The sequence below is a fragment of the Carassius auratus genome, chromosome 32 (genome assembly GCF_003368295.1).
Source record: "Carassius auratus strain Wakin chromosome 32, ASM336829v1, whole genome shotgun sequence".
In the NCBI taxonomy this organism is placed as follows: domain Eukaryota; kingdom Metazoa; phylum Chordata; class Actinopteri; order Cypriniformes; family Cyprinidae; genus Carassius; species Carassius auratus.
Window position 1 is genome coordinate 15100373 of NC_039274.1, and position 18211 is coordinate 15118583.

General features: G+C 39.8%; 1 protein-coding gene across 3 annotated transcripts in view; it reads right to left on the reverse strand.

The window, feature by feature from the left end:
* The window catches only part of LOC113051694 (T-cell immunomodulatory protein-like), a 130689-nt gene that overhangs the window by 29125 nt on the left and 83353 nt on the right, over window positions 1–18211 (reverse strand). For 2 of the 3 annotated variants that reach the window (XM_026215654.1, XM_026215652.1), the window contains exons 11-12: window positions 10763–10919; window positions 8075–8183 (exon numbers count right to left, since the gene is read on the reverse strand). In XM_026215654.1, coding sequence (XP_026071439.1) covers window positions 8075–8183; window positions 10763–10919 — 266 coding nt within the window. The remainder of the gene's footprint in view (window positions 1–8074; window positions 8184–10762; window positions 10920–18211) is intronic. The other variant, XM_026215653.1, reaches the window with a different exon arrangement.

Sequence of the window (18211 nt, forward strand, 5' to 3'; positions counted from 1 at the left end):
AATACATCTAAACGTGCTTAATCCCAATGAAATGCCATTTTGTGAACTCCCTGCATGAATAAGGCGCTTGTTTACTGTCAGAGCTTAGTGTGAGCCTTCATATAGAGATAAGACTCGACATTTGTCTCTATTCCTTCTGCAGGCTTCATCTGGAGATCCTGTAAACCTCTCTAATACAAAAAAAAATAAACTAATCACACAGCGACAGGAATGTCATTAAACTTCTATGACAAGCTGAGGGGAAATATAGAGCGTTAAAGGGGACAGTTGAAAAAACTATTCAATAAAAACGTATGATGGTTCACAAATCATGACGACATCTTGATAAGCTTATAAGGCTACGTGAACAATTTCCTCATTTGAACACCTCATTCCAGATATCTGACATGATTCTGTTTTAACAGCTTCTACTGTTTTTAAATTAGCTTTTTCTTGTTGTGACCAAACAAACGGATCCAAATAGTGTTGCAGTTGTTCCCAGGACATTGGTTGATTTCGCCGAGTGAATCTGTCAGGAGTTCTCAGAAACAATGGAATAGCCGTGATGTGATGGCTGTGAAATTGGACATGAGGCCTGCTGTTCTGTTCCGGACTGGTAAACCAGATGCCACCAATGCCCTAAGTGACTGTGTCTCATGTCATTCATAACAGCTGCCCCACACAGACGCTCACACATTATTACGCCATCAGAGGTGGTGGTGCACTACTTCATAAAGCTGGAATAATACCTGTCACTCTTAATCTAGTCCAGGAAACTGGTGACCAGGTGCTTTCAAAGTTGTGAGATCACAGCCTGGAGTCGGGAGATTACATCCATTACCTTACTCCAACCCAGCAGGAACACAGAGAGCTATATGATTGGCTCTGAGTCTTGGCTAAGGTCAGGCAGTGATTACAGTAACAAGCAGCACTCTCAGTCCCCCATCACCTAATCATTCTGCCTCAATAACAAACAAAAAATAAATATATATTTATAAATACTTAAAAATATACTCTCCACACACTTAAAGCTGGAGTGTCTATGCTAAAATAATACTAATCCATCTTAATGGAGATAAGCAAGTGAACCATACTTTAATGTGGCTCTGTTTGTTTGAGATGTTCACTGACTAACTAATGGCATGAGTTTGGGGCATGGCTATCTGTTTGACCGACCAATGGCAATTTGAGAGGTGGAAAGGATTTATTGAAGCTGCCAGGTTGTGCACAATTCACAATTGAACTGAAAATGTCTTCTATGTTCTCTAGCTTTTGAGCAAATTCTTACCAAAATTAAGGTAGTAAACAGGAAACAATTAAATTTTTAACTTTAATTTGAAAAAGTAGAATTCAAAAAATAGTTTGAAACAAAAGTTGGAAAGTTTTGAAAAACATTTTCCAGAGAGACATATAGATATGTTGGATGAATGTTACAATGGTAGAATAGAATTATAGAATGATACAATAGATAGAACAATAGAACTTTCAATATATAGATCGATATATAGATAGACAGACAGACAGACAGACAAAAAGAGATGACAGACAGACAGACAGACAGAAACAGAGATGAAAGACAGACAGACAGACAGACAGACAGACAGAGATGACAGACAGAGAGATGGCAGAAAGACAGAAAGAGAGAGAGATGAAAGACAGACAGACAGACAGACAGACAGAAAGAAAGATGAAAGACAGACAGACAGACAGAGATGACAGGCAGACAGACAGACAGAGACAGACAGACAGACATATAGATAGACAGACAGACAGACAGACATTTAGATAGACAGACAGACAGAAAGACAAAAAGAGAGATGACAGACAGACAGACAGAAACAGAGATGAAAGACAGACAGACAGACAGACAGACAGAGATGACAGGCAGGCAGACAGACAGACAGAGATGACAGGCAGGCAGACAGACAGACAGACAGGCAGAGATGACAGACAGAGAGATGGCAGACAGACAGAAAGAGAGATGAAAGACAGACAGACAGAAAGAGAGATGAAAGACAGACAGACAGACAGAGATGACAGGTAGACAGACAGACAGACAGAGATGACAGACAGACAGACAGGCCAAGATGACAAGACAGAGAGATGGCAGACAGACAGAAAGAGAGATGACAGACAGACAGACAGACAGAAAGAGAGATGAAAGACAGACAGACAGACAGGCAGAGATGAAATACAGACAGACAGACAGACAGACAGACAGCAAGACAGACAGACAGAGATGACAGGCAGGCAGGCAGACAGACAGAGATGACAGGCAGGCAGGCAGACAGACAGACAGACAGACAGACAGAGATGACAGACAGAGAGATGGCAGGCAGACAGAAAGAGAGATGAAAGACAGACAGACAGAAAGAGAGATGAAAGACAGACAGACAGACAGACAGACAGACAGAGATGGCAGGCAGACAGACAGAGATGACAGACAGACAGACAGGCCGAGATGACAAGACAGAGAGATGGCAGACAGACAGAAAGAGAGATGACAGACAGACAGACAGACAAACAGACAGACAGAAAGAGAGATGAAAGACAGACAGACAGACAGACAGGCAGAGATGACAGACAGACAGACAGACAGACAGCAAGACAGACAGTCAGACAGAGAGATGACAGACAGACAGAAAGAGAGATGACAGACAGACAGACAGACAGACAGACACAGAGACAAGACAGACAGACAGAGAGATGACAGACAGACAGAAAGAGAGATGACAGACAGACAGACAGACAGACAGACAGACAGACAAACAGACAGACAAACAGACAGACAGACACAGAGACAAGACAGACATTGGATGCATCTTAAATCAAGTCCCACAGAATCACTGCATTTTAAAGCAATTCAAACCCAAGAACTGAACCCTGAAAAGAGTCAACTCAGTCAGCTAGTTCTGAGACTTACTAACCTGACTAACTATCGAGTTTCAAACCAGCACTGCTTCTCACCCAAACTTCAAAATAAATCAAATTATTAAACAATCTAACAATAAATATCTGGAACATTGGGATCAAGAAACTAAAACACAAACTAAATGACAATTCTAATCGAACTCTAAAATCAGATTATGAATTGGAAGATTATCTCCAAAGTGTCAGAGACACAAAGCAGAGACAGGCTCAGTGAGCACAGTCTAGCCATCAAAACCGGCAGACACAGGAAGAGCTGGTTTCAGCAAAGAGTGTGTGCTCACTGTCAGACAGGAGAGATCGAGACAGAGACACACTTCCTCCTTCGCTGTCATTAATAATTATCCATAAGAGAGACAGACAGACAGATGGATGGACGGACTGCCAGAACGACAGATAGATACAGTAGAGAGAGTGATAGATAGAACAGTATGTGGCTAGTTGATTTCACATTCACACTCATGAAATGCATCACATTTTACAATTCTAAATTATGCACAACCTTGTCAGACCACAAAAAGACAAACTTGTTCCTCAAGTCCGAGTTTGGTGTGTGACAACTTTCACTTTCTCTCGCTGATAATTTAGTGTCATCCTCTACTACATCTGTCTAATGAGGCAAAAAACAAACAAACAAAAACCTATAGTGACTGACAGAACTGAACTGAAACCACAGTGAATAATTTATCAAATTCAATCTGCTACAGTGAAAGAAAAAGTTCCCATGTACAGTTGTAACGTGTGTGTGTGGGTCCAGGGTGACAGATAGCAGAGGCACGGAAGGAACGAGCACTGGACTGAACAAAGCACGCAGATGTTCTTCATTGGGGCTCATCTGCATTCTAATAAATGAACAGGAATGCAATCAGCTGCCATAGTTCTCCCTTTCAGCCTATAGCCAACACACACTTACTCATCCACATCATAAACACACACTCCAACTGCCACCTGTGTGTGTTTAGAGCACGCAATCACAGGAAATTACAGCACCTGGCCTCTCCCGCCTCTTGTACGCTCCTGCTACCCGCTGACTGCTCACCAAGACTATTGAGTTGTAGCTCAGAGGGGAGGTATAAATATGTGTGTTTGAGCTTTTATGATACTGAGGAAAAAAGGGGCAAGTTTTAAACATGGAGATACTGGGATGTAAATGCAGAACAAGTGAAAACAAAACAAAACAAAACACTAAGGCTTCAACATATTACACGTCTGTGATCAGGCTCATATTTCTTTTCATGTATAAATTCTGATTTATGTGAAAACACACATGCCCATGAGGACTTGGCATCGAAAGGAACTAAATTGTTTATTTATTCCTCCGAGGATGCAATAACTGAGGGCTTCCCAGGCAATATGTAAACTGGGTACTGAGAGATGGAACAGTAATTGCATTAGGACATGGCTTACATAACCCACAATTCCTCTAGAGGACAGTAAATGAGGAAAGTGGATGCAGATATAACGCACCGATGTAAGTCACCAGCCTCACTTTAGCATCTGGTGGGTAAGGTGGATCTCAGGAGCGTTTGTAGTCAACAAACAAATTTTGATACTCTTTTTTGATAGAGTTATGGCTATAAATTGTCTTTACCTGCAGTACAATGTCATTCACAAGTTACACGCACAATAAAAAACTGTTTCACTGGTGAAAATGTACGCATTTTGCTGCGTTCGAAAGTTCAAGTTTGGTGAACTCTGACCTGCGAATTCGCATCACGTGAAGTCGTGTGACCAGTAGATGATCGATACGTCACTGCGTGACCACTCTGTACAGAAATAAAAAAATGAAGTGCTAATTTAAGCCGTAGTGCAGCATCCTATTTTATATAATACATATTTAAAAGATAATAAAAAGAGAAGCTGCATGGTTCGCAGTGTCAATGGAAACAGGAACAGATGGCACATTTGAATGATGACACGTTCTATATTTTTTTATTGTTTTGTGTGTATATATTTATAGAGAGAGAGACAGAGTACAATATAATAAGACGCTTTCGACACCGTCGCAAAAGACACAGTAAAAGCACAGATTAACCCATGTTGTGATAATTGAGGGAAAACCGTTATATCTTGCTCCCGCCCATATTCGCAGCGGCGTCCAAAATAATTTTGCACGTTTAAAGGCTAGTGTGACCGCCCCTTAATGTTGTGAGAGACTGCGATTGACCGATTACATCAATAGTGATTCATTTACGAATCCAATCATTACAATCAATGCTAGTATTGATTCTATAAAGCTGATAAAAAACACGACCTGATTGCTGAAATATTATCAGGGACATTAGGGATTTTCACACTTCTAGGAAGTTCTAAACCCTGGGCAAACTGTATCCTGTGTTATCTTGCCTTACGTTTTACAATGTTCATAATTTACCTGGTGTTGATAATTAATCCTGGGCTAATTTTTTACACTGTTAAGACCCTGCATATACATTTTTATTTGCGGTGTCACTGATCGGATCAGACGAATGCAGCAATCAACCTGTTAACATATTGACTTTAGCATTGCTCATCCTCATATCATATATTCCCGATTGTACTCTCAAGATTTTCCTGAATGGAGTTTTTCGGTGGACTATAGTGGTAAAAATAAAATGGTCTTCACTCCACAAACGTAGTGCTAAGTCTACTCCAAAGCTGCAAACTGCAAGTGTGAAATGTACTTTTATCTGTGGTTAAAAGTGGGGTTTAGAACGGTGATAACCCTGATTGCACACGGTGTGAAAACCTATAATGATTCCCAGGTTGTAATGAAGTAATCTCCACTATCAGACAAAGATTTGATTTTGTCGAAGATTTTTTATTACCTCATGTCCAGTTAAAAGGATTTAGCAATGCAACTGGTAGGTCTGCCATTTGATTCCTCATTGATAAAGAAGAAAAAATTATATATTTTGGGCTGTAGAATTGCAGTAACTATCTTTCAGTTTGATGGGTCATTTGCAGCCGACTGAAGGAAAAGACTTCTTAGAACAGTGTAGCACACATAAACATAAGCGCAATGACCGTTTCTGTTTGGATTCATATGAAAATCAAACTCTAACATATTGATTTTTAATACAGCACCATTTATATTGTTTGATCATGTTTCAACATTGCTTAATGCACTGAAGCATCTGTGGTCTGTCTCAGAGGTGCCGGGATATAAAGAGCTAATATATTTAGCCGGGAAAGTCTCCATTTACAGTTGCGTCTCAATCAGACGGCAAATTACCTCCCAAATTGACATTTTAATCCTCCTTTAACCACAACATTAAAAACAGAAACAATTTTTAGTTGAAAAACTAAGTTGAAGTGTCTTGAGCATATATTTTCTGCAAGTATTTGACTCGTACTGTTTAAAACTTTACAGGCAGAATAAATAATATATATATATACAGTACAGACCAAAAGTTTGGACACACCTTCTCATTCAAAGAGTTTTCTTTATTTTCATGACTATAAAAATTGTAGATTCACACTGAAGGCATCAAAACTATGAATTAACACATGTGGAATTATATGGAATTATATACATAACAAAAAAGTGTGAAACAACTGAAAATATGTCATATTGTAGGTTCTTCAAAGTAGCCACCTTTTGCTTTGATTACTGCTCTTGCACACTCTTGGCATTCTCTTGATGAGCTTCAAGAGGTAGTCACCTGAAATGGTCTTCCAACAGTCTTGAAGGAGTTCCCCGAGAGATGCTTAGCACTTGTTGGCCCTTTTGCCTTCTGTCCACGGTCCAGCTCACCCCTAAACCATCTGGATTGGGTTCAGGTCTGGTGACTGTGGAGGCCAGGTCATCTGGTGCAGCACCCCATCACTCTCCTTCTTGGTCAAATAGCCCTTGATGCCTTCAGTGTGACTCGACTTGAATGAGAAGGTGTGTCTAAACTTTTGGTCTGTACTTATATATATATATATATATATATATATATATATATATATATATATAGAGAGAGAGAGAGAGAGAGAGAGAGAGAGAGAGAGAGAGAGAGAGGGAGAGAGAGAGAGAGAGAGAGATAGATATATAGATAGATAGATAGATAGATAGATAGATAGATAGATAGATAGATAGATAGATAGATAGATAAAGTAATAGTAATATTTAGTGAGATACATTAAAGTGATAAATCTATTTTGACAATGTAAAAGTCTTTACTATTTTGAATAAATCTTTTCTCAATTGTTACAATTGTTACAAGAATCCTGGAAAGAAAAACTGATAATAACGAGAAATGTTTCTTGAGCAGCCAATCAGCAGATCTGAATGATTTCTGATCATGTGACACTGAAGACTGGAGTAATGGCTGCTGAAAATACAGCTTTGCATCACAGGAATAAACTACATTTGAAAATATTAAAACCGTTCTTTAAAACTGAAATACTCTTATTTTACAATATTGCTGTTTTGACTGTATATTTAATCAAATAAACGCAGCCTTGATGAGCATAAGAAACTTCTGTCAGAATCATGAAAGAACCAATATTTATGACCAGTAACTGTCAATGGCATTTTCCAGACACAGACCGTCATAAAGATACACACCGTATCTGTGTGGACTGGACTAGTGTAGACAGACTGACTGTAGAGGAGTGCAGGAGCAGGAAGTTACGAGTCTGCCATTATTCACAGGAAAACAGTATAAACTACTGACTCATAAAAGCAGCTTTATTATGGAGGAGAGTCTATTTGTATAAAACATAACATTTATATTGCATATAAACATCAATCCAACCTCACACTCACACACACAAGTGGCTATTTGATTTGAAGGGTGCACAAGCATCTTGGGAGCACTTTGTCACTGCAGTAAACTACCCAGAGTGCCCCTCTGTCCTCTATTCTAGCTTACAGCAGTCTCATTAAACACCACATCTACAGGAAAGAGAAACAGAGCACGCTAATAAGAGACTCCGGGTCAGTCTCATCCCTGTTTTAATCTGACACTGATAGAATGATCCTCACATGCTGTTACACAGACGAAGCTAATCTGTGCGCTTGAGTTGGAGGAGATTTCTCCTTCTCCTTTAATTAAAACACAGCAGGCAGGATTAAATGGCATCATGGCTGCTTTCTAGTGGATGCATTTGGCTCTGGAAATGTCATCTCTTTAAAATGTCAGCACCCGGAAACTCCACCTCCGCTATAGTGGCCACACTTGACAAATCTCATACTCACCGATCACTTTTACGAAATATGCGTCGGCCTCAAAGTTGTTCTTCAAAGCGTGGATGACGAGCTCATCCTTTCCTTCCACCTTGCTGAGCACCATCATATCTAATATACCCTGCAAATGAGAAATCAGAAACAATGTATGGAGCCCATTGAATTTCTCCCCGTCTGATGAGCACTCATACCCTTAATGGACTCCAGAAGGCTATTACACTTCTTATCATTCCCTCTCTGCGGTCTATCCGGCTCGCTCTTAAGAGCACGGTTGCACAGGGGGCTAGTGTACAGATAGCATTCTAATACTTTGCTAATGATGACTAGCTTGAATGCTAACAGAATGAGACATGCACGTGCTGTTTGTTTAATGAGCCTTTAGCTCCATTAGTTATGTAAGCATGAGGGAATTTGAGGTAATTGGCTATATTGTGATTACAACAGGGAGAAAGCTGCTTTACAGATGGAGAGAAGGGTCGAGGGAGGGAAAGAGTAAACCTTAGTGGAAAAGGAAGAGGAGAGATGATGGCGAAATGAGACGTTGGACTTCTTTAGGTGAGAACTAAGAAGCACACAAACCAATACAGACCCTCACACTCATGCAAGATGCACCATTTCAATGCACTGTCTGTAATCTTTCAGTAAAAGCACCTTCAAAGCCACCAGCTATCGGTCTAGACATGGGTGAGCACACACACTTTAATGGTCACTGATTCAGTATGGAGGAATCTCACAAAACGTCACGCAACTTATAGCAGACATGTCTATGTCCATCAAAAGAAAGAAATAATTTTGCTTCGTGAAAATGAAACCTGCTTAAATATAGCACTATATTCACAAGCATGCCTGTGAAAAAACAATGAATGAATAAATAAATGATTCTAATAATTGTAATAATAACAAACACACTACTGTTAAAAAGTCTGGGGTCAGAAATTTGTATCTGTATAATTTGCTTTATGAAGATTTTCAGCCAGAATGCATTAAATTGATCAGAAAAGACATTTAAAATTTTTATCTTTATATATCAAATAAAATATATTCATAAAAAAAAAACCCAGCATATTAATATGATTTCTGAAGTATAATGTGACACTGAAGACTGGAGTAATGATGCTGAAAATCCAGCTTTGCATCACACATGTTAAAATATAATAAAATAGAAAACAGTTGTTTTTAAATTTAATAATATTTCACATTATTACAGTTTTTACTATATTAAAAAAAAAAAAAAGCAAGATTGGTAAGCAATAGCATAAGAGACTCTTGCCAATAACATAACATTTAATCAACTCCAAACTTTTGAAAGACAGCATATATTTAAATTGTTAGTCGACACTGGTTTTCCAATTATTCATTGTATTAATTAAAATATCTGAATGCTTTATGGTTATAAGAACTGTGTGTGGGAAAATGTCATGAATACAGTGTCACAAGGCAAAAAATCTTAATGGTTAGAAAAAGGCACATTTTCTATATGCAGTTTTTTCTTTTGATTTTGGGGTGAAATGTAACCCGAACATTTCTGTGAGATTAACCCATACTGTATACAGATCCTAGGCATTAGACAAGAGCCAGACATGTTCATGTGTGAGCCTTGGGTAGAATGAACAGTCCAAATCAATGCGTCTGATCAAAGCACACAAACCTTGAGCATCAGTGAGATACACACAGCTCAATGGAGAAGATACAGAGCTTCCCACTGGGAAGCTGCACTTAAAGTTCTCAAACCATAAGCCCACCCTTAATACTGATCAACCGAAACAGTGCAGTGAATTACAAAAGACAAACAGAATGGAAAATAAAAAAAGAGGAGGAAAGCTTTAGTCACCAAAAGTTAATCCTTAAGGCATATTCACAGCCTTTCTGAAATTTGTAGGAAAATATTTTTGGTTAAATAAGAATGTAAAATGTAACAAGACATATATTTGAACCCCTTAACTCTTCATCTAAAAATTCTGAACATGACATTCCAATTGTATTTTTTTTCAATTGTTTGAATGTCAAAACGTATAAATAAATGACTGACCAATAAAATAAGTGTTTGGGTCATGTGTCTCGAGCAAGTCCTGCTAGATGTTGTGCGCTTATCAGTGTTATTTTAGTATTACTTTTATACCAATATTGGAGTAGCTTTTATATTTACATTTTAAGATTTTCATTTAATTATTTAAAAATGTGTCATTGTCATGTGTTTGTCGATTTAATCTTTGTAATAATTCTACTTGGCGTACATTTATTTTTATTTCAGTTTAAGTTGTAGTCATTTTAGTACTTCAGATACAACTTATTTTTTATTAGTTAGTTGCTAAGACAACATTTCAAATTTTCTAGTTTAGAATTTTCATGTAATAGTTATATTTTGTTTTAGCAACACTAGCGCTTCTTCACATCAGACTTAGCTCAAACAGGTCTTAAGACTACAGAGACTGCTATATTATTGGACAGCTGGGTGTGAAGCATCAGAGACTGGGGTTTGTGGGAAATGTAGATTGTGTAGTTTTCTACTTTCAATGTCGAAAGAAGAGAGAAGAGTGTCACACCACTTGGACAACATTTCAGTCAGAGTTTATCAGATAATAACTAAAGCTTGGTACACAGAGACATCAATGAGATGAAGAAAGAGAGATCTTGGAGAGAGAAAAGGAGGCTGTGATCTAATTAAAGCGTCAAAACCAAGGGGAAAAGGTCAACACTTACGTCCTCATAGATGTCAAAAAATGTGGCCACAGCAGCCTTGCTGATGGCGCTTAGGTCTGACTGTTCCCAGTGCACAAGGAACATGCGGCCTGCCGTCCGACAGCTCTCGTTATTACACGCCACATTCTCCAACAGGAACGCCTGCTGCTGTGTGCTACTGAGACAGAAAGAATGAAGATAACGGTCGTTAATGTGAGTAGATCTGAGAAACACAATGCTATAAAACTGTGCAAAGACACCGCGTCATGTTAAATGTAACCCTTGCTAATTAAGTTTGCAAGCATATAGCGAACCACTGAACTTTGACCAATTAAAGAGCATGTCTGGGCCTGAACACTTCTTCAATGACAATATTACATGCATACATGACACAGGGCTTGATGAACCAATGAGATTGGAAAAAAGGTTGAAACTTGCACACTTTTTCAATCCCCGAATAAGGCAATTAAGCAAAACCTATTCCTCCCCATAATTCAGTGCTGAGTGTGGGGGAGGTGGCTCTGTGAGGCAGCGGTGAATTATGAAATGAGATTCATTTCTGCACTGCACAACAGCCCATCTGCCAGTTCTCTGCTTTATTCAGGACTCTCGTTTCATACCTTTATTTACCATGTGACACTTCTCAGAACTATGCCAATTTCGACCTGGGCGTGTGCGAGGCTAAAAATAGAAACTGCATGAAGGTTTTTCTTCTCTGCCTTCCTTCTGTTGTTTCCCCTTGCTTTCAGAAGGGAATGCAGAAGGGACGTGCACAAAACATACATCTGAAGCATTTGAATTAAAAACAAAATCTAGCCACAAGCAGCAAGCGTCAGGGTCTAGGGTGCATGGTTCGCAATCTAACGGAAATGAATCTGATGATGCGTTCATCTTGAATCTTCACAGAAAGATCGGGTTTAATGAAACAAGTTACATCAACACAGTCGTCAGAAAGGGCAAATGATTTTCAATAGAAATCACACCCTCTTACGGCTTATATGAGAAGTCAGAAATAGCCCTCTAAACATGTTTACTGTCATAAGCTATGTGATCATAATGTAAGTGTGGACTTCTAATTCAACATTCTTTATTTAGACAAACTACATGCCACAGGATGTCAATTTCAAATGAATGTGAAGATATTTGCAGCTCGAACTTTAACTGATATATATATATATGTTTGTAGGCATAACGGCAGGCCTGAACACGCAAGCAACCATATATTTTACATTTTAAGAAAAGACCTTGTCAATTAGCCGTCGGTCTAGTTAAGATTAGATTTCTTATTCAACTTCGCTTTTATTTTCTGTGATCAGGAGCATTTTATTTTGTTGGATGTCAAATACATCCATGATGAAGTGGAGTGGGTACACGATGCAAGTCAAAATAAACGATGAGTAGAGTTGCTGAAAATAATTTATGGTTGAGCTACATAATTATTGATCTACATAAACAAATGTTCCAGCTTCAGAAGAAGTTGAGCCCTACCAACTGCAGCATACTGCTGATTACCACAGACAATTTTGGACTTGTTTGTCTATTAAAATTGTGTTCACAGTAAAAATTTATATCAGTACACTACCATTCAAAAGTCTGGGGTTGCTAAGTAAAAAAAAAAAAGTATCTTATGCTGCGTTTAATTGATTATCTGATTTTTTATATATTTTAAAATGTTATTTCTGTGATGCAAAGCTGCATTTTCAGCAGCCATTATTCCAGTTTTTAGCATCACGTGAAATCATTCTAATATACTGATTTGGTGTTTAAGAAACATCTCTTATTATCACTGTTGAAAATGGTCTGGCTCCTCAATATTTTTGTAGAAACCATAAGGCATTTTTTTCAAGGCTCTATGATGAAATAGTGTCATTAGTGTTACTTTTGATCAATGCAATGTGTGATTACAGGACAAACATATGAATTGCTATAATAAAAAGAAAAATGACAAAAACGTAAACTTCTGAATGACAGTATATCTCTTTTTCACCCTCTACACTGTAAATAGTGTACAGTGTGGATTGTATTGGTGTATATTTACAATATAAGAAATTAGGCCACAAAGAAACAAAATGGCACACATGAAGAAGCAAACTAGGCATTTTTTATGGAGTTTTTGTCTACGGCAACTCTTTTCAGAAAGACGTTTAGTCCGCTGGACAATCAGTATGTTGTTAAATAACAGTACAATCCATTCAGCACACTGTACTTCCATCCCTCACAGCCTCATATTCATTCCATAAAAACTGTATATAGCACTACCCAGACTAAGGTCTATTCAGTGATTAGACCATTACTGTACACATACACACCCTTTCTACAACTGCAAATAATGTGATTAATGCTTTAAACTAAAATTCAACAGACTAAACTCAAATTCAACTTAGCCTATGAAAATGAATTTCCCAGTTTAGATGGCCGGTATGGTCTGGCAGGTGATGAGACTTCCTGTGCAGATTGTGATGGTCAGTCTGGAGCTTCGTGCACTAATCAGTGCATTTCACAGCCAAAGCTTCTGTGCACTTTTGCTGGCCGCCCGTCAGCGCAGGCCGATTTGGGGGGCTTTGCCAAAGTCATCCAGCCAAGCGAGCAGACTTTGTCCCCTCACAGGATTAACTGACACCACACTTACCGCAGCACAGACAACAGTTGCTTTAGCAGTGCATTTGCAGGTTCAACCTGCTGCCGCACACAGAAGGAAAGTTTTTGTCCATGTATTTGGCTGTAAAACTGTCATGACTGCCAATTTAAAGACTAGTAGCTGAAACACATCAGTGCTTTTGGACAGCAACTGTACTCAAAGTACACAGACAGTTGTGGTATTTCAGGTGTATGTGTGAAAGAGTACATACAGTATTTCTCATTATGAGTGTGTGGAGTTTGGTTACTGGGCATGCAGGCCCCCTTCCTGTCCTATCGCTCTCTCATTGGAGCACAGTCGTGACCAGTGGCTCACTGTGCCAACTGTACACCCATGAGCACACACACACACACACACACTCCTCAATTAATTGGGAGCTTTGGACCCAACACCATGGCAAACCCAGCAGGTAAGAGCAGGCCAGAGGCAAGCCCACAGGCTGACCTCTCCCTCCAACTCTGTCAACCTCCCTTTGTTTTTCTCTCTTTCTGCGGCAAAACAGGGATTTGGCTGTGCTGTTTCCTGACCGATGTGCAGGCATCAAAATGTGATTTTTTTGAGGATGTCAGTTATCCAGAAAGCAAGCAGGGTACAAGAAAGAGAAAGACAGGACGAGGGACGGCAGGCAGCAGGTCTGGAGATTCTCTGAGGGGTAAGATGACAGAAGCAGAGAGATCTCATCCCCCCAGGCATCTCTTCAATACTGGTCTACCCACTCTTCCCGAGGCTTCCTTTTCTCTCTCTGTCACCGTATGTGTTGGTCTACTTCTTTTTCAATTTGCTCTCAAGGGCAAAAACAAAGCAGTCTGAAGGGTGGATGGCATTTCAATCATTTGCTACCTCTGCTCTTTCACTGGAAACAGTATGATTCTGAATAAAGAAGAAAAAGGAAGAAAATACTGTACATAGGAGGCAAAAAAATTATTCAGAACCACAGTTGTGTTTTACCTAGAATTTAATTTATACGGAGGTAGCAAACAGGATGCAGAATTACAATTATAACAATAAATATTTCTTTCAAATTTTGTACATAAATCTGTCAAACATACATGAATCTGTCAAAATCTGTGTTAGGGAGCACTTCTCCTTTGCCGAGATTATCCATGTCAAGATGCTGATTAGACAGCATGATTATTGCACAGGTGTGCCTTAGGCTGGCCATAATAAAAGGCCACTATTAAATGTGCATTTTATCACACAGCACAATGCCACAGATGTCGCAAGTTTTGAGGGAGCGTGCAATTGGCTTGCTGACTACAGGAATGTCCACCAGAGCTGCAGCCCATGTATTGAATGTTCATTTGGCAGTAAATCCAACCGGCTTCACAACTGCAGACCACGTGTAATAACACCAGCCCAGGACCTCCACATCCAGAATCTTCACCTCCAAGATCGTCTGAGACCAGCCACACAGACAGCTGCCGCAACAATTGGTTTGTATAACCAAAGAATTTCTGCACATACTGTCAGAAACCGCCACAGAGAAGCTCATCTGCATGCTAGTAGTCCTCATCGGGTCTCAACCTGGCTGCAGTTCATCATCGTAACCTACCTAAGTGGGCAAATGCTCACAGATGAATCCCGGTTTTCACTGTACAGGGCAGATGGCAGACAGCGTGTATGTTGTCGTGTGGCAACTTTGCACAGCCATTGAAGAGGAGTGGACCAACATTCCACAGAACACAATCAACAACCTGATCAACTGAGATGTGAGATGTGTTGCACTGCATGAGGCAAATGGTGGTCACACCAGATACTGACTGGTTTTCGGACCCCCCGGGCCCGCCAAATACAGTAAAACTGCACATTTTACAGTGGCCTTTTATTTTGTTATTGTTTTTATTTTATTTTATTTAAGTTCATGAAACTTGGGGGCAAAAACAAAAGTGCTGCATTTATAAATTTGTTCAGTATAGATAGATAGATGGATTACAACTACACAAACCTCCAGTTTTCAGCAGAAGAGCTACACTGAATAGAAAGAAGGGTTAATGGCATTCAATAGATTGAACAACAGCAGAACTGACATGCTAATGCTTCAATGCATTGCTGGGCTAATCAGCCCCGACAACAACCATGCTTACTACAAGCTCTCCATGGACTCCAAGTGCTTCATGAAGACTGCATGAACGAATGAGAACATCATTACCAGAGAGTAGGAAGTGGATCAGTTTAGACAATAGTGTTGTTTAATGCAAAAAGCTACATAACTGTAAAGACTTTGATTGAGCGCTTCTTTCCCAATTGGCTAATGTAGATTTTTAGAGACCTTTCAAATCAATCCCTCCTGTCTGAAGTGAAGGAAGTAAATCTTTGCTTAAACATTTGACAGGCCTTTAAATTTTAATCGCCTGCTGCATTTCCAGATGCCATTTTATCTTGAAAGTAAATGGGGAACACAGTCCACCACGATGGATCTGATGCTCTGAAAGGAGTGTGAAATATTGACACATATTCACTTTATCTTCCATCTTCATGAAATGAAGACGTCTTTCTACTCTTGGTGGAGCTGCAACTAATCCTGACTGACAACGAGAGAAGTATTTCAAGACATGCTCATGAAATGGACAGCCATTGCCTAGCAACAGAGCCCCGTGCTGGTGCAGCAGCTATAGTTTTGAGCTTGAGCCCTAACTCAGCCAGTCCAAATAATTCAATGTACGAATAATTCAGCATTGCGATATATGGTAAATAATGAGGCCGCTGCCGATGTGAAAAAAAAGAATCAGGTCTCATGCACTGCAGGTGTGAGATGCACTTGGTATAAACAATAAGACATCGTTCTGCAGTAAAAACACCCCTCCATTTACCTCAAACTGTGAAGCATAATAGCAAATGCAATCACATCCCAATGCATAAATCCAGGTCTTCCCCCACACTCCTCATGGGAGTCTTCTGTCTTGGCCCTCATAAAACTCAAGCACTTCTATAAAAAGGTAATCCTGACATCATGAAGTGTGCATTTGATGGCATTCATTTATACTGTACATGTATTAGCTCAGCTTAATGGATCTCTCTGATTTCTCTCCTCTCTTCTCACGCAGCTTTCAATGCTTCCGGAGACCAATGGTTGATCACTCCATCCCTTTCTCCTTCTCTGGCCCCTTCTAAACATTGTAAAGGTATACTTCACCCCAGCAGGTGGTTTTGAAAAGTAATACTGCTCGATGAGCTGTGCATGGGCTTCCTGTGGGTAAAGACATGTGTTTTTCAGGGAATAATGGCTGGTGGTTGGGACTGTTCTTCTGTTCATTTCTCACCTTACATTGGTGGATTGCACTAAGCAAGCCGGTTCATATAGCAGATACAGTGTTTAGGAGGAGATGGACCACTTGTACAACAATGAATGGAAGAAATCATAATGTGGATGTAGAAACTCTTGCCATTTCGATAAAAGAGGCAATTGTTTTTAAGATAAAGGCATCACCTGTTTTTGCACCTGCACACCGAAGCAGAGAGGTGATTAGAGCAGTTCAGAAACACACAGAGAGAAATAGAGAGAGACTGAGAGTATTATAAAGTCTCTGCTAAGCCAGAACACACCTGCTGGACCACAAGATGGGCATCCACCTGCTGCCTGACTACAGATCAGCTCATACCTCTACACCCGACATGTGTTCACGAGAGCTCCTCTACATCTGAACCGCCATGAAATGATCCTTGATAGAGTTGTCAGAAAGATGCTGGAAAAAATGTGATCCAGCACTTCATAATTGTAACATCTGGATCAAGTCCACCCTAATCACCAGATAAGTGATTTTGGCAGCTCTGTTGCTGGGTAGGAAAGAGCGACAAGAGGTGGAGAGAGATAGACTAACAAAGGCCTGGTTACTCTCTTGTCCGCGCTGGAGCTGGCGTATCCTCACGTAAACGGCAAAATGGATTTTCAGTGCGGCCCTCCGGCTGTTTAGCTGTGCTTTCCTCTGCTGATACTATCTGATTTGACAAATGAAAATAAATTAGATTTTCAATGGTGTCCTTTACATTAAAATTCATTAGGTCTGCAGGATTTAACAGGAGCGGAGATGATGTCTAGCCTCATTGGTGGGACACGGCCAATTGGCATTTAAAAAAAAACTTCAGTTTGACATACTTTGGGCCCTCCAAATATCTCTGTTGTAGATCAGGGCATTATTCCTCTTCCCTGACAAGCTCCGGTTGGCATCCTGAGGCTGTTGATGCAGAACGTTAATTAATTTTCAGCGTAAATGGGCAGGAATGGGAAGGGAGTGGGACTATTAGCCCACAGCATAGCGGCAGTCCCATCGAGTGGGTCATTTGCATGGCGGGAAAATGACTTTGATGTGCAAAGTGATAGAAGTGAAAGAGAGAGGTAGCAAAAGAGGAGCATGAGGGAACTGGGAAACACCCTGTTAATTGCCCTCTTGTGTGTAAAGGAGGGGCTGCTGGCTGCTGGAGGAGTTTGGCGCATCTGACGGGATAAGGTGAGTAACAGGAGTAGCCTTTAGCAAACTCAATCGTGTTCAGCCACAGCCAGAGACGTCAGCATGCACCAATGGAAATGTATTTTCCCTTTTTCTATATCAACACACAAGCCAACATATGGACACAGTCACTGACAAGTATAGGGATATATATACACAAATATATTGCGCTAACATACTTGTTTCAGTGTACAAATCTAAATTAATTTTTGATTTAACACACAAACAAACTCCTTTCCCTGCCCTTATCTTTTCACCATAATCATTTTTTTACTCTCATGAGCTGCTGTCTAATGTGTGTCTCTCGATTTTGCTCAGACACAAAAAAAGTCATTTCCGGAGGATGGTTAACTTTGTGCCAAAAGCAGAGTGGAGCTCAATGTTGCG